This window comes from Falco peregrinus, chromosome 4, assembly GCF_023634155.1.
Source record: "Falco peregrinus isolate bFalPer1 chromosome 4, bFalPer1.pri, whole genome shotgun sequence".
Classification (NCBI taxonomy): domain Eukaryota; kingdom Metazoa; phylum Chordata; class Aves; order Falconiformes; family Falconidae; genus Falco; species Falco peregrinus.
In genome coordinates this window covers 31,478,828-31,502,350 of record NC_073724.1, presented here as the reverse complement: position 1 = coordinate 31,502,350, position 23,523 = coordinate 31,478,828, and the positions used below count along the sequence as shown (strand labels likewise).

Here is a 23,523-nt window from a genome sequence, read left to right as displayed (position 1 = left end):
CGCGCTCCAGCCTCCAGCCCACGGCTCGGCTCCGCTCCCCCCGAGCCCGGCGCACCCCGCTGCCCCCCCCATCCCCCACGGCCCTGCCCGGCACCTGCGGGCGCCGAGGGCCGGTGCGGCGGCGGACCCGCCCGGCGGTGGCGCACGCAGGCGCCGTCGGGCGGGCAGGTAGGGCCCGGGCGCCATGTTGTGAGCGGAAGCCGGGCCCGCGCGGCGGGCCGGGGGGAGGGGGGGAAGCGCGGCCCCGCCTGGCAGCGGGGAGGGGGCGGGGGGAAGGCCGGACGGACGGCGGCAGCGGGCAGCAGTCGCTGCAGAAGCCGTCGCTAGAGCCAGCCGGGGTGTCCCGCGCCCTACGGAGGGCTCGTTGCCTGCCTCGCCGCCCTCGCCTCGCCGCCGCCGGGGTGCGGGAAAGCGGAACGTGGAGGCTGCGGGAGCCGGGCGGGGAAGATGCCCCTGGCGCAGCTGGCGGACCCGTGGCAGAAGATGGCTGTGGAGAGCGCAGCCGAGAGCAGCGCCGAGGTACGGGGCGAGCGGGGGGGTGTTGCGGGGAAAGTTGCGAGGCGGGGACGGGACCCGGGCGCCCGCTGCTGCTCAGGGGACGGGCGGAGTTTCCCCTCGCGGGCGCTCGGGGCGGGCAGCGCCGCGGCTGCGGGCGGGGGCCGGGAAGGGGCCGGGGGTAGCGGCCCGGCGGGGCGCCGGGCGCCGCTCGGGCGGGCGGCGCGGGGTGAGCGTTGTCGCCCGCCGCCCGGCCGGCCCCTGCGCGCCGCTTCCTCCCCAGGGCACTGACTCACGGCCGGGACCGGCCGGGACTCCCCCGCGCCGGGGCTCGGGGCGTGTTTCACGGGACCGGGCTGCTCCCGGCCCGCTCCCTCCCCTTCCGCCCCCGTCCCCGGGAGGGAGTAACCTGCTTGCGCGGTGGCGGCCGACTCGGGCGCTTTTGTTCTAGCGCGGTGTCTGGTTACTGTCACGGCGAGTTTCCCTTCCCGGGCGGCCCCGCCGGGGCGGGGGGGCCGGGGCTTGCCCTCACCTTGCCCGGCGCCCTCGCCCCGCCGCCGCTCCCCCCCTGCGGTGGCCGAGGGCCGTCCCCGCCCGGTGCCGCTGCCCCCTTATCTGAGCAGGATGGGGTTGTCTGCAGTTTCGCAAGCGTTTGGGAAACCGCAGGGATGTTTCGCATGGGTGAAGCTTTGTGCTTGGCGGCGTTTACGGGGACGTCCCCGCGGTGCAGCGCGGTGTGGCTTCCCGCTGTCGGTAGCGGGGAGTTGGTGGTGTGCTCCCGTCCTTGTTAGGCAGGACGCGTGCCAGCTTGCCTTGGCTGAGATAATGAGAGCGGCTGGAAATTAGATCCACTTGCATCCAAGGCCATAGGTGCCCTCAGTTGTCTTCTTTTTTTTCCTACAGTGTACTACTGTGTTGGTTTGGATCTATGTAAACACTACACCTACACAGTTGTGCTTGCTTCATGATTCCCTAGTAGCCCGCAACGCCTGTACTAGTTTGCGACCAGACTCCCATCTGAAAAGAAATAGCTTCCTCTGACAGTGCAGCTTCTACCTGAATCTGCTCCAGCTGATACGCAGCCAGGCTGCTTCGAGTGATGCTGATCTTGAACGGTGTGGACTCAGGCCAGCTCACAACAATTAGTCGCAAGGTTAGGACTTACCCCTTAGTGAGCGGAGCAAAGAGAGAGACCAATGCGAAGTTTCTGCAGTATCAGAAGTATTTGTCCTTTTGACGTTTGTCTTGTCTTCCTTCTGCTTAAAGTAACTGCATCTCTGGAGGTCAGAAGAATCTGCTGTTCTGATCTGACAGATCTTTTAAATTCTTGCCAGTTACTGTAGTTACTTTTAAATTCTTGCCAGTTATTTGCTGACTTCTGAAGTGGTGATCTTAGATGATTTATGTTTTTTTAATGGGGAGTAACTACAGTAGCAGTGTGATGCTAGGGGGTGGGGGAGAAGGTGGTAGGGGAGATGTTTCAGCAAGACCGTTTAGACTAATGATTTGGAGAAAAAGATCTTAACTGTTACTTTAGTCTTCCATGCTCGCTGCGTGTAGTAATGGTATATATGCTGGAAAGGTAGCAAAATAGATTATTTGAAAGGTGTGTATGTCTGTCATCAGTTATACTTGTTTTAGTGTATTGCAGACATGATTTGTATTTAAGCTACTGTCGTAAACTTCTTGAAAGAAGAAACCTCTTCCTAAAAAAAAAAGTTAAACACACTGACATGAGTCTACCATAGTTTATCACCAAAGAATTTCCTAGGACCACTAATAAAACTTGAAACAGCAACGACCTGACAGGTTTGCAGTCTAACACCCTAGTCTAGAATAAACACTCAGTTCTTGAAAAGACCAGACTGCACTTGTAAAAGCTTTTCAGATGATCCTCAGAAGGTAAAAAGTAGACTTAGAAAGTTTGCTTACTTGAGATGAGTCTTTAAGAAAAGATGTTTTAGTGAAAACAGGTAAGTTTCAGTCAAATGCGTAAACAAATGACCTAAATACATAACTTAGGTTTTCAATTTGCATGAGTTGTGTTTATCTGTAGCATAGCAATATCCTAATTACAGACCCTATCCTGCGAAAGTATCCTTGGGCAAAAGTATTTTTTACATCCACCTGGAATCTCATTGTGATCTCAGTCATAGTTTGATAGTGATAATGTCTTTAGCTGTAATACGGAGTCAGGTAAAGAGTTTCCGCTGACCTCTCGGATTTGCTGACAGTTCTTGTAACACCATGTTATCCACATAGAATTACAAATTATTGGGCTTTAAAACTCAGCTCAGACACTTTTCTTGTCTTAACAAGTCGTTGAATTTTTAATTGGATTTTTTTTTTTATTTGTTTCCCAGTGCAGTCCTGTATTTGGTTTTATAGTGCTATCACCAAGGAGGCGATTTGCTGTGATGTGTGAGCAAATTTAGTAGGAGGACTAAAATACCTTTAACTAGGATTACTTTAGAAGACAGTATAGTTAACCATAAACAGATGCTGTAACTTAGATGTACAGGACAGCAGATCTGTAGAACATGGTCCTTCTTAAGAAATACGCAAACAATTTTTTTAGATAAAATATGGATTTATAGTTTTCAGACATCAGTTGCAGGACTTTTGTTTCTACTGGTACAAAGGTCAGTGATCCACACTACATCTCTGACAGCTTTTTCAATGTGTAAAGTTGTTACACTATTTTAAAAATAATTTACCTATATAGTGTAGTGTGTAGTTTTGTTTTGGTTTTAGTTTCCTGTTTTAAATCCCAACACCTTTAAAGCCTGTGGAATGATGCTGTCTTTTATTGACTCAGGGTCTACTTGGGATTTATAACAAGCATAGGTTTGTTTTCAGTGGTGAGAATATGCTTGTTACTTAGTCATCTGCTTTCAAGCAAATTAAGTATTGATGATTTGAGTTTGTATTTGACTGCCTGAGTAACTAGCCTGATCCTTTAATCTCTACTCCTAGCTATGCATATTACCGTTGAGTGGAGGAGAATGAATACAGTTATGGCAGCCAAATTTTGGACACCGGTAGGTACACTGAAAAGAGCTGGTCATCATAAGGAGATGCAGTTTGCTAGACTTTCTGGGAAGTGTTTGTGCCATCTGTCTTTAGGAGTTTTAATTTAGGTGCTCTAAACTGGCTCTGGAGAAAGTTAGAATTTTTTTCCACTGCTCTTGGCAGGGGATTTAAGATCACCTGTTTAGGTGTCTAAATAGATGGTATGAATCCCCTCTTGCAGAATTCCTTGTTTTATCTTCTGTATCCAGAATTATTTGAACCTTGCACAAGACAAAGGACATTAATGTTTAACAGTCATGCTGATGCTTTAAAGAATCTTGTATAATATTATTTTTGCTTTGTAGTTCCATTCTGATGTCAATGTGACATTCTGTATGTCCATGTATACTGCTGGTGTAAGTTTATCAGATATCTTGCTGCCTGCAGTCATGAAGCTGTGGTTGTGTTTGTCTCTCTACGTTCTGGACTAGACTGTGCAGTCAGTGTTGTACTTAAGTTCCACAGGAACAAAGGCTGTATTTACAGTCATTTCTGGTATAGCCAACACAGGTAAACAATTCAAAGCTGCAGTGGAATCACCTAAATGGACTGGTCTCTGTGGAGTTTCAAGACTATCCATCGTCTTTACATATAGGCAGATTCTCTGCAGCAGATGGCTGTTGCTTCTCATGCATGCCTGCTGTCAGGACATTCTGAAGTCTGGGTTTTTCACAAATTTGTGAAAGTAACATTTTCTTACACAGGGTTAAAAGTGGCAATCTGCAGTTTAATTCTCATCTGAGTAAGTAGTATTACCCTGTATTCCACAAACTGCTGTGATAGGTAATAGGCACTACATATATGTAAATACTGTCCTGAGAAACATGTCTGCATGAAAGATGTTTAGGTGTGTGGGTGAGGGGTTCTTCAGCTTTCTCAGATCCTTAATGGTACAATTTTACCTGCTCTGTTTCTTAGTTAATACAATCCTACTGTGTGCCATAGTACTGATGTCCTGCTGTCAGCTGGGTGGGGTACGAGGGGACAGGTGCTTTACTTTGCTGAATTCAGTACCTTAATGCAGTATTGTGTCCGCTCTGCAGTTCCTGGTTTCCTGATAGAAGGTGTTGAATTTGACTTCTTGAATTGTTCCGTTAGTTTTCTTATGACATGGCCAGTTCTTAGCTTGCTGTCATTTTGTTTGTTATAGCATAGGTAATATTTCTTGTTACAGCTGGGACATCTAACACAAAGTAGGTGTATGCAGACTGGCATGTTTAAAGGCATGTCTGCTGTCTTTGAATTGATTGTCTTCTGTCACACTAACTGTAGTTTGTCATTTGAAATGCTTGACTTAGATTCACACTGATACATAGGCTAAAGTGGGCATTTAATTATTTCTGCACATCAAAAATATTAGCTTTATGAGTTGATTGATCTTGGCAGCTGGCAGATCTATCAACTTGAAGAACTCATTCAAGATATACTTGGCTTTGTTGTGGTTTTTTGTGGGTTTTGGTTTGGTTTGGGGGTGTGTGCAGGGGGTGTTTTAGGTGTTTGGTTTTGTTTGTGTTTTTTTCCCCCAGTATAATTCATAGCTGTATTCCAATAATGACTTTTTTAAGCAGCTCTTCAGGCAAGAGTAAAACCTTGTAATTGTGTTTTTTTTTTAATCTTGGTGACTTTCAAGAGGGGAGTAACTTAATCAGTAAAACTGGATAAGTTAGAATCTTTTGCATACATGATACTGTGCTACTTATTCTCTCCTGCTTTGAAATAAGATTAAATGCCTCACCCATTGGAAATAGAGGGGGGGAGAAATCCTGTGTAACAGATGGGGAAATGAGGCTCAACAGCTTAGTGACCCCATCTAACATGGTTCGTGGGGTGTGTTCTAGAGCTAGGAGATGAACTCTGATTTCCAGGGACCTACTCCAGTGGCTCAACCACAAAGTTACTGCTAGCTCATTTTTATCAGTAACAGTTACCATATGTTCCCTTTGATGCAAGGAACCCCCTGTGGTATGCTTGCTGTACTTAACTCTTTTTGGAGGAAACGTGCTGCCTGTTTCCCACCCCCCCAACTTATTTATTTATTGAGTGAAGCAATTCAATTGTGTAAAAAGTAGCGCTTGTCTTCTAAATACATTATTATTGTATAGGTCTGTTTTCTGTCACCATTTCTAAGGTTCCATTTAATTAAATTGATTACATGTCCATTTCACATTTAATTTCAAGCATTAATTTATCAGAACATGCTAAAGTATATACAGAAGTTGTGATTAAATGATACTTTATTGTGATATTAAATGTCCAGCAAAACATAGCTTTGAAAAATAAAATCTTTGTCCTGTAGGCGCAGAAGGTGGTAGTTTCAAGATGTAATCAGATCATAGTGAATATTATTTGTATTATTCCTTACATAACATGATTGCCAAAATTGGTTACTGTTAGACCTGAATGTTAAACAATTCTTTTTCACTTAACGAGGAGTCTTTGTCCTCCTGTCTTCCAGCAGCTGACATTTGTTGTACAGTCACCTTGGAAATCCTGAATTTTAGGAAACAATGAAGTTGCTCCATAGCTTAGTCTCTCTTCTTAGTAGTATTTATTAAAATAGCTAAATGACAAAACAAGCATAAACGAGTAATGGTTCAGTTCTCAATATTACATTTCGACCTTTGTAGTTTTTATCATGCAAAGAGATTCTGAGAAACCAACTCATGTCTGAAAACCTGCATCTGCATTGTAAGGAACTGCAGCACGCAGACCTTGCTCTGCTGTTTGCTGCCCCCAGCTCACGGGGGAAGGACCTGACACACTCCCTTGTGACTTTTGTGTGCCCCAGTCCCCTCCGGAAGGAACCCAGGCAGGTGCAGGGCATTTCAGTGGGCCAGGGACTGCAGGAGGCAGTGAAGGCAAATCATACCTGCCTTCTCATGTAAGTACAGCCTTGGTAATAAGATTTGCATACTGTCGGGTGCTAGAGTCACTCCTAAGATATTGTGTGTAAGCAGAGAAGGAATTTCTTTTATTTTTATATGTGCAGCAGTGGTTGGATATGTTGAAGTAGGTGATTTCTACACATGCATTTCTTCTTCCTCTTTGGAGCAGATGAACAGAGAATAGGTGGTGTGGGTTTTTGTGTTTGGTTGTTTAGGTTTGTTTGGTTTTTTTACTAAGGTTGCTGAATTGAGGCCTGAAGTGTAATTTACCACCCATACAGGTAGGGAACAAAATGAAAGTTTCACTTCCCTGTCTTTTTTTTTTTTTTTTCTTTCCTTGAACAAATGAACATACATGATTTGGAGATTGTTTTGGCTACAGAAAGTGCTTGTGTGTCTGGCATCTGGATAATGCCATGACACTTGTCTAACTTCAAGCTGAATTAATTCAGAGAATTAAACTCACTGAGCACTGCAGAGTTGGTTTTTTTTAGTTTCATTTTCAGACCTGACTTGGCATGGGGCTGGACAAATGCTGATGCCAAGGAAAGCTTCACAGTGGAGGAAAGGGGACTACTTTTCTGTATTGCTAAATGATACTCTTGAGTCATATTAGATAAGAAGGTGGTAGCGTAAAGTAGATGGGGTTTATGAAATCTCATAGTTGAAGTTGCCAGAGTATCCTTCCTTAAGGAAATTTGGCTATGTACCTAAATGATCTAGAAATGAATGGCTTATATCTGAGGCCGATTGTCTACAGAGAGGCAAGTTTCAATGTCCTGCTGTTTCTTTTAACACTTGGCGAAGGATGAAGTCAGTCACCTTAGTCAATAAAGCTTAGAATAAATTATGTGAAATTAATGGAACTTAAAGTTACAAAGCTTTATATAAAAGAAGTAATTGCAGTAATTTTATGTTCCATAAAAATAAAGAACTTGTATCTTTAGGGGTTTTTTTTTTGATTAAAAAACAAAAAAAGTAAGGAGATTTTAGTACTTGGCGTGTACTATTTATAGCATAGTATATGCAAAATGGATTGAATATATATGCTAGAAGAGAACAGCTAAAGGAGTCTGATAGCTCACTTCTGCTGCTTACATACAATAAGTTTTAATCAGGTCAGGATTTAGGTACGTGCTTTGGATCTGTGTGGCTTCACAGCTCAGGAGTTAGGGCACAAGTCATTAATCCAGATCCTATTAAAGCCTTATATTTTAGTTAAGTACTGGAATAGATTGTGAAAACTCCTTTACTGAAGATTTAAGAATGGAGTAGACATAAACATCTTGTGAGCAACATTGCAGGAATAGCTGATCATGCCTTGGTGAACTGAGATAGATTGGATGACCTTTCAAGGTCCTCTCAGTCTATTTCCAACTTTTTCTGTGGACCTGTGATTTTCTTTTTTTTTCTCAGGGTAGCTCATTGCTACTTAGAATAGCAAGTTTGAGTGCATGGAGTTCAAAAGGCTCTTACTGAATGTAGTTCCATGCAGTGCCTTGTGTTGCTAACAGCAGATTTGTTACGAATATTATAGTGAGAATTCTGTATTCTGTGCTGCTTTGAAACAAGGCTGAAGCTTTGTTACAGCTTTACTCAATTCAGGGACTGCACAGTTCTTGAGCTTTACCTGTCAGTTGAGATTCCCTTGAAAACACCAGAGTGTAAGTGCTCAGGTCTATATATGGCCAGTGTTTTAATAACTAAGTAATAGATAATACTTAAAGTTCCTGTGTGTTTTGAAATATTTATTTTTGGTATCCTAAACTTCATTTCAGTTTAAAGGGGAAAAAAAGTGTTTTATTATATCCTATAGCTGTGTTTAAAAGTTGCTGGGTAAGTCTGGAAGTTTTGGCAGCTGAGAATTAGATTATCTGGATGGATCTGAAGTTTCTCCCAGGTAATTCCTATTTAAATTATAACTCTAAAGCACAGTTAAATCATTGTTTGTGTAACTCATTGGCATGTTAAAACTTCTAGGTAATGATTTTTAAACAATGTGATGCAGACATATTATCTTGTGTGCTTATTTATGTACTCAAAACATCATCCTGCACTTCATATATGGTTCATAATTCTTGATTTGTCCAATTAAGTGTAAGAATATAACACTTTTATATCTTAATTGGGAGTTACGGTTCTGCTAAAACATTACACGGAAAAGTCAGTAGTTACTTAATATACTGAGCCCTGTTAATAGTATAAAGACTGACATGCTCAAGCCCAATAATAATAATTAGGAAATGTTGAAGTTATAGTGGAAGAGTTATACCAAAAGCTATAACTGGTATCAGTTTCGTAAGGGGTTTTAAAATAACTGACAAACATAATTGAGTTAAAAAGTTAAAATATTTGGCACAGAGGCTACTTAAACACCCCAGAGTAGTCTAGCAATAGACTAAACGCAAAGCAGAGATGTTTTGGGAGTGGAAGAAGATATTGGTGGTGTCTTAATATCAAAGAAGCTTTGGGGATGAACTTATATCCTTCAGAAAAAAATTCTATTAAACTGTAGGAAAGAACATAAAGTTCAGCAAGGTAAGTTCAGATTAGAACTTTGAATTGCAAACAGAGTGTGAGAATGGAGATACTAAACTAAAGCTAAAAAATTCAGGTGTATGCTATCTGTAATAGTATTGATGAAACTAATAGGAAAAATAAGAAAAAAGAGTACTGTGAGAAACATAATGATTTGTCCACTTAATATTTCGATTAATATGGTTTAAATACCTGTGTGATGGGAATGATGGATACCTGACATTAGTATTAAGGTAAAATATTCTTCATCAAATTGGTAAATTTGAATTGCTGTTATGGACACTAGATGGTGTATTTTTTCACGCAAGATTACCCATGTGGTAATTATCCAGTGCTAATCAGAAGGATAGATGGAAATAGCATTAGGTTTATTGTGCAGGTGTCCAAGATAATACAATTTTGCCAGACTTCTGAGATCAATTGGATCTGTAAAAAAAAAAAAAATAAAATTTACAAGTGACATTAAAACTGTAGATCAATATATAGTTGTAAAGTGCAGGATATTCCCTGCTTCACAAAAAGCAGTTAATTGTTTGTGGGTGGGATGTGGGCTACATTTCTTGATGTACTCCTTTCTTACAAAGTATTTAGTATGATTATATTTTCTCAGTACTAACACCCTAACCTACACCACTACTTGATAACTTTTGGTCCCTTCCACTGCAGCTATTTATGTGTATGGATTACTAGGCAAGAAATGAAATAATCTGAATTTTTAGATTTATTTTTTTAAAAAAAAAAACTTTTTTAAACTGTCTTTTTGCCAGGAAAGTCAAGTACGTGATTAGATCCCAAGAGTTCATTGGGTATAAACCTGTAATTTTTGATTGCTGGAAATATTGATAGTTGATTTCCTGTTCTGTAGTTGATAGACATTTGTGTCAAGACGTTCTGTTGGTTGATATGGGGGACATTCACGTACCAGCTGCCTGATGCAGATTCCCTGATGTTTGTCAGTTTTATGCTTAGTTAGGGAACCTGTAAGATCTCTTTTGTGTTCCTGTCCATGTGCCTTCAGGAAAACTACTGGAACCCAACTGTGTTTTAAGTATTAATTTCTACCAATTTAGTGGAATGTGGCAACAGGTTTAAAAGCTTTTGGGAGTCAAATTTGTAACTAAACATGACTGTTTGCCAGTGGAAAACAGACTAGGAAGTGCAATTTGAGTGGATTGGAAGTATTTGAGTGGTAACCTTTGTAGGTTACCTTTATAAGGGATGTGCAACCTTCTTTCATGGTGTAAATATGTTGCTGATGTGTAAGTAGAAACTGGACTTTCCTGCTGGTTTTCTTATAGTTCTCTTGCGCTGTCATCTGAAGTAAGTTCTACTTTTGGAGGCCGAGTACTAGAAATAATTGATCCATTCTGCTTGCTTAGTGTCCCACTGTGGGAGGAGTACAGTTGAAGAATAATCAAGGTCGAGTCTCTGTCTTTTGAATTAGACCAATTTGGACATGCGAAAATTATATTCAGCCTTCTCTTATTCTGTATTCATCAGACTATTATATCTAGTCCCAATCTGTTATGTCATTGAGAGTTACCCTTGGTTCTAGTTAAATGCTAGAGGGAGTCTACGCCCAGCAAGATGGAACCTATTTCATTCGCTCACCACTTAAGCATGCTGCTGACCTCCTCGATCCACAGTGCTTTAGATGTTGCCACTTCTGACAGGAACCTTTTGGCTTTACATTTTAATTCATAAGCAAGGCAGTACACCTTGTAGACTTTCTGAATACACAGCTGCTTTCCATTCAATGGTATCATATACCAGCAAACCATAAATCATTTATACATATTCTTCTTTACCTTACATGGCTGAGACTGTTCTGAGAAAAACTGGTTCTACCATCCAGTGATTCCTTTAGCATAATCATTGCTTGGGCAGACCTGTTTAAAAAGATCTTGCTAGTCCAATGATCTGGCTCAGATATGACTGCATGGTGCACATGCTGATTTCTTGAGTTTGTTCCTAGTTCCAAAAAGTGTGTTTGGAATGCATTGGTTGAATTTAACGGAAAGCAATGCAGGATTAAACAGGGAAAACAGATTGTACAAAACAGTTCAGTTGTGCTGCAAAAGTTTGCTGTGTTTTTTCTGGTAGACAGATAAAATTTTGAAAATTCAATGAAGTTAAAGATTAGAGCATTTTTAAAAAGAGTGATCTTTTTGTCTTCAGAGAGAGGCTTGTCTCAGGTTTCTGATAGCGTGGTCTACTTTCAACTATGTTTCAGTTGCTGTAAAATAGTAAATGTGAAATATTAAAGCTTACTGTGTAGTAAATTCTTATTTAACCTGCTCTTAGTGTACATTATTCTTCAGTGGAATTATTGTTGTAGCAGGAATCACTATTTCTGAAAATCTGCATGTGGTGTCAGTTTAGAGCACATAGCTTTGGTACACAAATTGCCCTATTTTAGGCCCCAGAGTTTAGCCATCGTTAGTTGTTAGGACATTATAGACTCCTCCTTTCGGGCTAAACTCAATTGTCTTGTTTGTTCTACTGGTTTTGGGTTTTGTTTTTTCCTATTGACGTGATACTTTGGAAGCTGTCCTGTAGCCTGAAAAGAATATAGAAATGTGTAACTAAAATACAAATGTTAATTTAATGTAAATATATGCCATAGATTTGAGAAAAGGGGAAGTATGTGATTTGCGGCCTTGATGGTAATGATACTTGTATACACAATATGCTTCCTTGTAAACAGGCTTTATTAAAAACACTCATTTCTGTTACTTAGCTAAGCTGGTATTTTTATGGTCTTCTGTTTGATAATTTCAACTTTTTATGAACCTTAAGGAAAGAAAGTACGGTATTTACTGCCTGCACGCTATAAGGAAAAGATGCTATGGTGAGGGGGATTTAGGCTCTTTGGAGCATCATCTTTTCAAATTACATTTATCTGTACTAGAGGGTTGTACTGATTACCTTTAACAGAAATAGCTTTTACAAGCTTATATAATATATACATAATATATTCACCTCTGTAGTAACCTATAATGTGTAAAGCTGATTTCTTACTAGTCCTCTGTCATGGAAAGATGACTTCTAGACTGGAGTCATACTAGAAGTCTCTATTATCTTCATGAAGCCAGTTAGGATGAGAAAATGGCAGTGCTACCATGTGCCAGGACTCTGCACTGGAGGGACAATCAGAAGCCCAATGTTCTTCCCCTCCCCACCCCCTAAAAAAAAACAAAAACAAAAAACAAAACAAAAAACCACAAACACCACTGTGTCGTATTTGGGCAATCCACAATTCTTATAACCTAGCTTTATCTAGCTGCATCTTTTAACAAAAAAATGCTGAGGAGAAAACTTCGTAGAGAGCTGGTAATCATCTGAGATTGGACATTCTGTGCGTTTGCAATATTTGAAAATCAGAATTCATAAGTGGTTAGGATCTGATCTGTCATTTCATATAAAAGATTCTCCCAGCCATGTGCAACCTGGAAGACTATATTAATGAGAAATTGTTGGAGAAAAATGCTAGGAAAATTCCACACAAGAAGTCTGCTGACAAACTCAACTGTAGGAAAGAAGGTGTAGGATGAAGCTTGACTCTCTGAGTAGCTTTTGTTAACTTTCTAGCATCTAGAAAATACCTATCCTTACATGCATGTAACTTTAGGTTCTGAAAAAGCTAGATTAATTAGGCTTTGTGTTCTCTAGGGAAGCAATGCACAAATGAACTTAAAATTCTGCCTCCAGTGGTAAACGGAAAATGTTACTTTTTATAATAGTTTTTAATTTGTTTCTAAAATCATACTAAATTGCTGTTATACTTTTGGAGCAAACTAAGAATTAATGCCCTAGGTGACACCCTGTACCATAACTTACAAAATACGTATTTTCCTTACAACTTGTTAATATTCGTGCTTGTTCTGTAAGCAAGGTCATTCTATGTCTTTCTGGGAAAAATGGCTCTTAAAGATTCTCCAAGTATAGTATCACTGGCAAGGAAAGCAAAGCATTTGTTGACTGGCAAGGTATTTAAGCTTTTTTAGAATCTTTATGGCTAAATTTCAAATTCAAAAGCCTATTTCTCTATGGCTAATTAGAATGGTCCTTAGAAAAATACAGAAATAAGTAAATGTGGGCTAATAAAATTAGCATTGTGTTCATAGTTTTTATAAGGCTATACTGTAGTTAAACAGTTTCTTGACATAGTCATGGTGACGTAAGGACTGACTTGCTACATAAGATCTTGCTCTTAAAACCTGTTTATCTGTTCTTTGTTGTGGCTTTTTGCTGTTCAGTCTTCATCAGCTTTAAGTCTTTTGTGGAAGTTGTAGTAGTGGAAAATAATGTCTAGCTGTGTAGTGGTAGGGTTTCAAATACCAGAATGGTTTATGTGCGCCTTGCTGTGACTTCATCCAGTTTGATAATGGATGAGGATCAAAGTGAGAGTGGCATTGCGCGCCAGCAGTATGCGGTCTTCTGTGTTTACTTTCAATGACTTTTTTTTTTTTTTAATAGAATATAGAGAACACTTGATCCTGTACAGTAGCATGCTATAAAAGCCCATCTGCATTATATTTTATTTCTGTACTTGGATTCAGCATTTCTAGTAATTTGCTGTATCTTTTTTTTACAGAATGGACAGCAAATTGTGGATGAACCTATGGGAGAAGATGATATCAACACACAAACTGTGAGTAAAAGATGGTTGTAATAAAGACAGGTAATAAAGCACAATATTGTAGCACACTGATATCACCTACAGGCAGTTGCCACTATGTTTTGTTGTTTAGGTTTACTAGACATGAGGTGCAGTCTAGGTTACTAATACTTTTGAGAGCTCTACTATTCTTTCTCACTGGCTCTGTTGTCTTGTTCAGTATCCTACTGTTTGTTCTGATGAACTTTTATGCTTTCCCTAGTATTTTTGTATGATATAGACTATCTCTAGTGTTTTTAGTATGAGGTAGGCTTTCCTGTGGAAAGCGCAAAGGTGAATATGGTAGAAATCATAATTGTGTTAGAGAGTGAAAAGGTTTGATGGTAAGATGTGGCTAGTTATAACATTCCTGTAGAGGGGAGGTTGATCTCCTCTTTTCTTGTCTTAGCAAACCTTAAAAACATACTGGGTTTTACTACCCACTTTTCCCAGTGCCAGCGAGTAAAGCACTTCCATTGGCTTCTGTTAGTCTCATCAGTGCATAGGTGAAAATATTCTGCATCTATGAGTTCCAGAGTATGCTTTATTAATAGTGAAGGTTTCAATTGGGGTTGTGTCACACAGCAAAGAGTTCTCTCATGGTTAAATTCCACACAGATTCAGTTGCAGACACATGTGTACTTGCTGTATGAAATATGATTCTTTCAGCGTGGTAGGGTACACCATAGCTTTGCCTCTTCTATTTTGATATGCAATGTATAACAGCAGCTATCACCTTTGTTTTTCCATGCTGTCATGAGATTTCTTGGCAGTATCTGTCTGTGCCCTTTTGTTGTCAGCATTAGTCATTTCATATTTTCCTTGTTGATCTGTGTCAAACTAGATTATTTGCACGATAAATCTTCATTAGCCTGGAATGTTCTGTCTATTCCCTTTCTTCATAGAATGAGGAAACAAAGTTTTAGGTCCTTTTCCTGGGCTTCTGGTTGAAAAGTTTAGATGTGTCACATTTGAGTACATTCAGGAATAGCAAAGCTAGTCCATTGAGGTCCAAGTGTGTATTAAGTCTTTCCTCTGATGATGTGAATTGCAACTTTACTCTTGTGATGCTAGTTTGGCTAAGTTGGAATGGAAGAGAACTGTTCATTGGTTTAGAGCTGACAAAGCTAAGGGCTCCAGAAGTGTTTGCATGGAGATACCTGAAGATGATAGCTGTAGGTATCAAACTTAAGACCCCTTCTCTGCCTCAGATAAGATGCTAAATGCGGAAACATGCTTACTGAAATTTTCATAGTGATGCAATAGCCAAAGGCAGGGGCTGCTGTTAATGTAGATCTGAGTGGTGTAAATCAGATCTGGGCAGTAAGCATTAAATAGCTCTAAACTAATGCATTGTGAAGCACATACAGGAGTAGAGTGGTCACTCTGAGCTTGAACTAGCAAGTGAATACAAAACCCCAGGTATCTATCCCTTCTTTCTTCCTTCACCATAACTCCTTTTCATTTCGGCTATCTGTAAATTCTAAAAGCTCATACCTCATATTCCTTTCTGCTTTCAGCTTTCGATAGTCTTTCAGGGGAGTGTCAAGGGTGAGAAAGGACTGTGAAACTGTAGAAGAAGAAATGTGAAACATTGCTATTGTTATTGAGAGGCATTGATCAAATGAATTCTTAACCCAGGCTTCTTGAAAATAGAGGTGCTGCTAAAGACAAGATCACAGTCGGGAAGGTTCATTGATAATTTAAGTTCCTTATCTTCATGTCAAACTTGCTGTTTACAAAATTCCGTACTGTGAAGATACCAGTGACTTCAGGCTTCTTATTGTGATGCTTTTTTTCTCAGACTCGAACGCAACTTTAGTGTTTACCTGTAGTTTTCTGTTAGAGAGTACTAGCTGACTGTTAAGCCTGGTAATAAGTGGCCTTAACAATAAACCACAGTTTTTTAAACCCCATATTTGGTTGGAGTTCAGGGTTCGTATGCTGGTATTGTGCAGACGTCAGCTTGCGATTAGATGGTCAAAGCTGTTTACATCTGTGTAGCGTGGATGTAACTACAATGCCATAGCAGTTTCTGCTGAAGTTGTGGACAGAGCCAGTTCAGATAATGAGTGGAGTTGCCTTTCCCATACCAGCAGTAGATGTAGCTCTTAAGCGGGTATGAAAAGTAGATTAAAAGCCTGCACTATGTAGCTGCTTTTGGTTCCTTGTCATGGCATGCAAGGCTCTGCTGTCTTTAGCACACAGTGAAGGAACAAGGCAAGTGCTGCCAGATTACTCTAGAGTAGCACAGTGTTAAAGAGTAAGAAAGGAACAATATTTTTTTAGTTAGAAGGCAACACCAGAAGGGGATTTTTGTGCAAACTAGAACATCTCTTTTGGGGAAAGTGTTCAGTTTTGGTTTGATTTGTTAATTTATTCTGACTAGTGCCATCACTTGATGATAACTTCCTTGTTTTGAGTCTGTGACTTCATCTTCCTATGAACTTTTTTGTTTCGTGTTTGTCTGCTAGAATTATATTCTTTATTGTACTGGTTTTACATGACAAGGTTTCAGGAGCAGGGGGGTGGGAGGGGCTGCCCTACCATGTATGACAGAGCCAGTTCCAGCTTTATCCAAAATGGACCCATCACTGGCCAAAGCCAAGCCTGTCAACCATGTTGGTGGTATGTCTCTATGATAATATGTTTACAAAAGGGCAAAAAACCACTGTGCAGCAGCTGTGAGAGTAAGGAGTAGAAAAGTGTGAAAGAAACAGACCTGCAGACACCAAAGCCTGTGAAGGAGGAGAGGCAGGAGGTGCTTCAGGTTCCAGAGCAGAGATTCCCCTCCAGCCCATTGGAGGACCACGGTGGAGCAGATGCCTTACAGACTGAGGAGGACTCCACACTGGAGCAGGTAGATGTGCCCTGAAGGAAGCTGCAGCCTGTGGAGAGCCCATGCTGGAGCAGGCTCCTGGCGGGACCTGCAGCCCATGGAGAGACTCCCACACAGGAGCAGGTTTTCTCTGATAGGAACTGTGGCCCATGGGAAACTCACACTGGAGCAGTCCATTCCTGAAGAACTTGGCTCCATGGAAAGAACCTATGCTGGAGCAGTTCTTGAAGAGAACTATCTCATGAGAAGGACCCACACTGGAGCAGGGGAAAAATGAGGAAGAAGCGGCAGAGACAGAATTACAAACTGATTGCAATTCCCATTCCCCATCCCACCTGCACTGCTTGGTCAGGGGAGGAGGTAGAAAAGTAGGGAATGAAGGAGAGAAGTTCAGCCTAAGAAGAAGGGGAGAGTGAGGAGAAAGGTGTTTTTAGTTTTGTCTTTGTTTCTCACTATCCTATTTCATTTTTAATTGGCAAGAAATAAATTTTCCCCGAGTTGAGACTGCTTTGCCCATGATGGTAATTGGTGAGCGATCTGCCTGTTACCTTGACCCATGAACTTTCTTTCACCTTATTTTTTAGCCCCCTGTCCTGTTGAGGAGTGGGAGTGAGAGAGTAGCTGGGTGGGTGTCTGGAAGTCAGCCAAGGTTAGCCCACCACAACTGTCACATTTCCCTTTCAATATTTGGTAATTGCAGGATTACTTAAAAGTGGTTTCCTGTGCTTTCTTCAGATGTTTCCAAAGTGCTGCTTTTTTGGGGAGCAACCTATCTTAACACAATATGACCATCAAAAAATAAAAACATTTCTCTTAATATTCTTTCTGTCATGCTTGAGCTATTTGGTTAAGATTGTTTTAGCTTTTTAATGCCTCGGACCAGTATTTTAGGAGCTTATTTTGCATTTATTTCTAGGTCATGGCGAGTAAAATGTTGCTAATAGTGATGTAAAATAATTACGTGGGGGTTTTTAAACAAAACATTACTAAGGCTGCCCAGTCAGTTATAGCTGAAAGCTAGCCTTTGCTGTCTGTCAGCTAATTAAATACTACTTCAGCTAGGATGTGACATTCTTTGAGTGCTTCAGATTTTGGTGCAAGATAAAGACTAATTTTAAATTACCACTGAAACTCCTTTCAGTTCTGTTTAACTGTGCACTGCAATGGACTTGGAGCACTTACGTGGTCACTGAGAATTTATGAAATCTCCCAGCTTTAACTGAGGACAGGAGAGTGAACAGGCCTAGCATGTACCAACTAGCATATCAGTAACAAAGACAAAATACTTTGGTAGGTGTGTAAGGTATGCAGGTTCAGGATAGAGAGTTGCCATAGTTCTGTGGAAACAGAAGAAGGTGAGCACTTGAAATGCTGCATCCTTTTGCTGTGTTAAATGTTTGGATAGTATGCTGATACTGCAAATCAGATGAGAAATTTAAAATAAATATTAAAGCCTAACAGTGCAATCTGCATAGCAAGTCTCTAGTATTCTGTGTATGGAAAAATAAATGTCATTTTATTACAACCCTGTTCTTTGGGTCAAAAGTAAAGTTAATTGACAGGAGAGTCTGAGTTGCATGGCTTTGATTCAGATTTGGTAGTATGAATTAAGAAAATCAGGAGCTATAATGGTACATGCCTGTTTCTGAGGAGTCCAAGATGCTGTATGGTTCAAAGTCTTGTTCCTGTTAAAACAGGAATCATTCATAATTCTACTTTTACTGCAATTAACATACTGGTTATATCTGACTTTATAGCTTGCTGTCAACATTTTTTTTGATGTATCTCATAAATGATCCGAGTCCAGCAGGAAATAAATATAAGAACAAGTAAACAAATGGCTGAAGCTTGACCTAATGTGAAAGCTTGAGTGGACATTAATGAAAGAGGGGAAGCTATTTAAAGCTTTTATTTGCTACCTTTCTCACTCTTGTGATGTGTACCATTGCCTTTGTATCTCTCTGTCCATAGAGATCAAGTAAATTAACCGAGCAGATAAACTGTTTTGAGCTCTTACAATCCTGATGTATGCTTTAGTACTAGTAAAGCTAAGTAGAAACTACAGCTAGTCCAGCATGTAGCTTTCCATTTTGTATGTATGTGAAGAGCATATTGTGTATGCTGTGTTCTTTGTTACGTTCTGTTGTCTGCATTCAATTAAGCTGTTAAAAAACACTTACTACAACTGATGTGCTGCCATTGCGCTATACTAGCTTAAGCATAATTATTAAACATTCAAAACAGGTTCCAAGAATTTGTGAAAAATTATCAGTAATATTTTGTAAGTTGCAGAAAAACTCAAGTATATACTTCTTTTTGGTAACCTGCGAGGACTGTAGATTGCAGTTTTTCAGTACAGGCAGGAGTGGAACCTATTCAGGCTCAAAGAACTGGGATGAAAAAATAAACCTTCTCTCCAGTGGAAGTGGTTGGGTAATATTACTATGCTTGACTTCTTGTACGCTTTGGTGAAACTTTAAACAAAACCCTACTTTTAAAAAAGCAGAATTAAAGCATACATAGAATTAAATAGAACTAAAGCGTAAAGCAGTATACTATAATATGCTGATCTGGATGATAAAAAACTAAGTCTCGGTAGCTGTCATCCTTTTACTAAAAATATGTAACTAAGATAACTAAGACTGTAGTCAGTGGGTAATCAAAAGGTAACATAAGAAAGGCTTCCAAAGAAAAGTCAGTAGTGAAAAAAATCTTTTCCACTTGTTTTTCTCTCTTGGAATTTAAATAAAAGAACCGTTTGCAGTTAGGAGGGATTAAAATTATGACCTTTGTCTTGCCAATCAGTGTTTTAATTAAAGAGTTCGCAAGGAAAGAAAATGTGATCTTAGAAAATGCTTTTAGATTAGAAAAATAATTTGAAGCATGTGGGCAATATAGTCTCTTTACTGTAAATACTGAACTGGTTCAATTATATATAGTAATAATGTTGAATTTCTATATTATACATGCATGTATACTGTGCAATTTACCACAAATCTATAAAACACTGGTCTACTGAGGGGGAGTGGGAGCAGGGGGGAGGAGGCATAGAGGCGGAAATGTCAAGATAAGGACAGGGATGTCACTTACCAATTACAGTCATGGACAAAACAGCCCTCCATCACTTAGCCAGTAATACTAAAACTGGGTGATCCCATTTGCTGTGTCAACATTCATGAAAATAACAAAAGAATGTTAAAATGAAGTAAATAATTCAGCAAAAAAAAAGCATAATTAAACTGAAAAATGTTTAGATTTTAGAACGTTTGAGAAAGGCTTTAACTGATTTTTAATTTCACCTCAATTTTTGATATTGTAGCATTGTACTAGTGAGAAGTCTTAGTTTCAGAAATGCTGCATTTTGACAGGCTGAAGCACTGTTTCAGGACTGCTCCAAACTTCTGTTGGATATTGCTGTTCAGGTGCTCAGTAACATTTTCCAATTACAAGCTTAATCATGTGTGCTAACATGACAATAAACATATTTCTGATAATCGTTTTGATGTATTTTCAATTTTTGGTGTGTGTATTTTTGCCAGCTTTTTGATATAAATTCTTGGCTCTGGAGTAGAGTTTGTAAGACAGAGCTAGAATTTCTTAAATATTTCAGAAATGCTTGAGTTCACAAGTATTTGTTGACCACTGTTTGGGATTTCTCATTTTTTACAGACTGATACTTAGTTTTAAGTTAAACAGCTACTTGTGTAGCTTATCAGTAGTAAAACAGTAACAATTTAATATTTCTGCAGGTTTAGTGAAAGGTGAAGTATACAGTCATTTTTTTCACATTGCTTAGACATTCTTGAATGTGTAATTAGTGCCTGTTTATATGGAAATCAAACTAAGGAAGCTTTCTTTACAGCCATAGCAATGCAATTGTTTGAAACCATAATACTAGATAATTCAGTATGATACCATGTTCCTTGTTATGAAGTAAGTTGCAGTTTCTGTTAAAGCCAACAAAGATAACCTGGCCATCAAATGAGACAGTGTCCACTGTGTAGTGGAGTGGGTTACAAATACTAAACTTGGACTTTAAGGTGGTCCATAATTTCTACATTCCTCCTAATGTATTCTACTAAATATACTTAAGTATACATACATGTGTATTTAATTCTATTTTAAAATCAAATAACTTGATTCTTGAACAAATAAGTTTCCCAAGCAAACCATGTATGTCTGTAAAACTTGAATCCAGTTATTCCCTTCTCAGTGCTCAGATTTTCCTTTGTAAAAGGCAAAATACCCTTTTTTCCCTCTAGTGTAATTAAATTGGAAGTTCGTTATTTTCTAAAGCACTGTGCTGTATTTCAGCTTGGGTGAATTTTGCTAGAAATTTACAGTGAAGTACGTGCATCTTACCTGTGTAAGAATGGAATTAGTGGTCCTCATGTAAAAGTTAAAGCATCCTTGCAAACAGCGCAGAGCTTTCAGCTGGAGACATTAACTGTTAGATATCAAACCTATATAAAGAAGGAATATTTTTTTCCCTAAGGTATCATCAGGTGCTGAGGAAATGCAAAAAAAAAAGCAAAATTCTTTCATTGATGCCTTCTAATGGATTTTCTGGGTGGTTTATTTTGCACTTAGTATCTGAGGTGCAGCATACTTTCTGGATCTTGGTCAGAAAACTGAATAATTTGAGAGCGTAAGCAACATTAGAAGTCAAGCTGCTTGCTTGTTACTTGTGGAGAAAACAGATGGTAGCCCTGAAAAGCCTGTAAACTAGCAGATGGAAACTGCCACACCCCCGGATTAATAGAATATTGTTGCTTTGGCTATACAAACATACATATTTATTATGAAGAGAAGTATATTATTCAGCTTCTGAGAATTCCAAAACATGGTTCTCTGTTCCTCAACTGTTGACCTTCATCAATTGAAAAAGCTTTTCGTTCCTTGTGTGTACTCCATCTTTGTATTTTCCAGGTAATTGAAGGCAATCTGTACTATAGAGCCTTGCTTGTCTAGCAGCATAAAGACTTAGTTTGCATTATTATACTTCTTGGGCTGAGGGTATGGGAAGATTGTCAGTCTACCTAATGGATTCTACTTAGATGAAATGCTTCAACTTTTTCTGGTTATATGTAAAAGTGAGCATCCTGCTGTGGCGTGCATGTTTTACTCAATAAAACCTATGGATTGCCACGTGTTCTGTACTGCTTTGAGAGTTCCTCCAGCATCTTTCACTTCTCCTTGCTCTCTGTGGAGGCTGTGAGCCCTATTCTCTTGAATGTCTGGACAGCAAGTCTGATGATATTTTCTCTTCACTTGACTAAATTTAGAGCATCCCATTTAAAAGAAGAGGAGGGGAAGATGGGAGATGAACTCACTTTATATTTCTGTACTGGAGGAGGAATTGCATTGTACAAGTGGAGATCTGCAGTTGACAGAACCGTCACTGTTGGGCTAAGCAAATTCCTTTTGTTTTGGAGACAGTTGTGTTTTGTGATAAACATGTATAATGCAAATCCTTATCAAAGACTTCAAGGTAAGGGGAGCAATTTGCCGGAGCAGTTTGTCCTTGTTATCACAGACTTCCCTGTTGGGGACTGCTGCCCTCTAACCTGTCATTCTTCTCAATACGAAGGAATATTTAAAAGGGCAAGTTTTCTTCTCAGAGATTCTCAAAATTAATTATGTAGCGTATAACAACATTTCTGGTTGGCTGGTAGCGCTCTTTGGGAACCATGCAGGCTTTATTCTCCCAGAACACAAGAAATTTCTTCCACCTGCTGCAGACCCATGCCAGTTTTAGGAGAGCTATTGTTGTGAAGTAACCCCGCTGACCCCTGAGCGCTGTGTTTTGTACTTCACTGGAAGGTTACATAAAAGGTTTGAGAGAGCAGTAGTCAGTAATTGTACGACTGTTGCAGTTGAAATGCCTTATTCCTGTCACCCTTAGCAGATACAGCTTATCTGCAGCAGAATACACTCATATCCTTACAGCAAAAATAGAAGGTGGTTATTTATCCACATTATCTTTTTATCTTTAAAGAACATTGTAGTTAGTGTATGTGTTACCGCTTACTCTCCATTTCTGCTTTTACCTCTCTTTGCTACCATAGAGTTTAATTTAGTGATTTGTAGATTCCTGCTCACTCTGCTTTTAGTGCATTCATACGTGTTCTTGACAAGGTAAGTCAGAGAACTGGAATGGTCTCCCATTTACTTATTTTAATTTGGTTTAAGTCTTCAAAGGGTAAACAACTATATTGCTGTTAAACTGCAGTTCTTGAGATATTTCAGTTTTGAGGTGAGAGCAGCTGGAGGTTTAAAACAATTGAAGAGAGGAAAGCTTCAAGTCATTTTTATACTGTTTCTGAAATACTTGAAATCCTTGTGTAGCAGTAACCTACTTGTGTTCAAGAAGCTTTGTTTATCCTGAAACAAATATTGAATCATTTTTCATGCTGTGCTACTGCTGTTGTAGTAGAGGCTGTTTCTTCCAAAAAGGTTGTAACACTGTAAAAAGTACATTGTAATTGAGGACTCAAGGTACAGTACTAGTAAGTGGAAGCCTGTGTAATCTTCAAGAATAATTCAGTACACAGAATTTAAACAATCCATCCCGGTGGATATGATGTAAATAAAGACCCAGAGGAGTATGAGAGAACACAAAAAAGGCATGTTTTTGCTTGTGGAGTCCTGATAAGGCCAGGGGTCTTTATTTCATCTCTGCATTTGTGTGAGAGGGTCTTTGCTCATGTTGGGGAGACATATAATCCAAGTTTCAAAAGCAAAGTTAGAAACATACTGTAGACAGCCAAGATGTGGTATAGAGATAGAAGCAATATGTTCTGTCAGTTTAAATAAATAAATTACTGGCTTTGTCTTCTGAAGAGGAATTAAAATTAAAAACATTTGCGTTAATCCAGATATTGTTAGAACCCAATCAAGGAAGGTAGTTTGGAGGGTTGGTTTGTCTTAATGTCTTGTGCAGGAAGAAGTACAGTATTTTTCTGTAAGTTTCCTTTGGTGCAGAGTCACTAAATGGAATCACCTGGAACTGTTTATAGCTGAACTTGTATATG

General features: G+C 39.7%; 1 protein-coding gene across 2 annotated transcripts in view; it reads left to right on the top strand.

Annotated features, from left to right (window-relative positions):
* Positions 1 to 271: 271 nt before the first annotated feature.
* The window catches only part of RPS6KA3 (ribosomal protein S6 kinase A3), an 80,369-nt gene continuing 57,117 nt past the window's right edge, over positions 272 to 23,523 (top strand). For both annotated transcript variants that reach the window (XM_013294814.3, XM_005231908.4), the window contains exons 1-2: positions 272 to 519; positions 13,588 to 13,644. In XM_013294814.3, the coding sequence (XP_013150268.1) occupies positions 448 to 519; positions 13,588 to 13,644 (129 nt within the window). In that variant the 5' untranslated portion in view covers positions 272 to 447. The remainder of the gene's footprint in view (positions 520 to 13,587; positions 13,645 to 23,523) is intronic.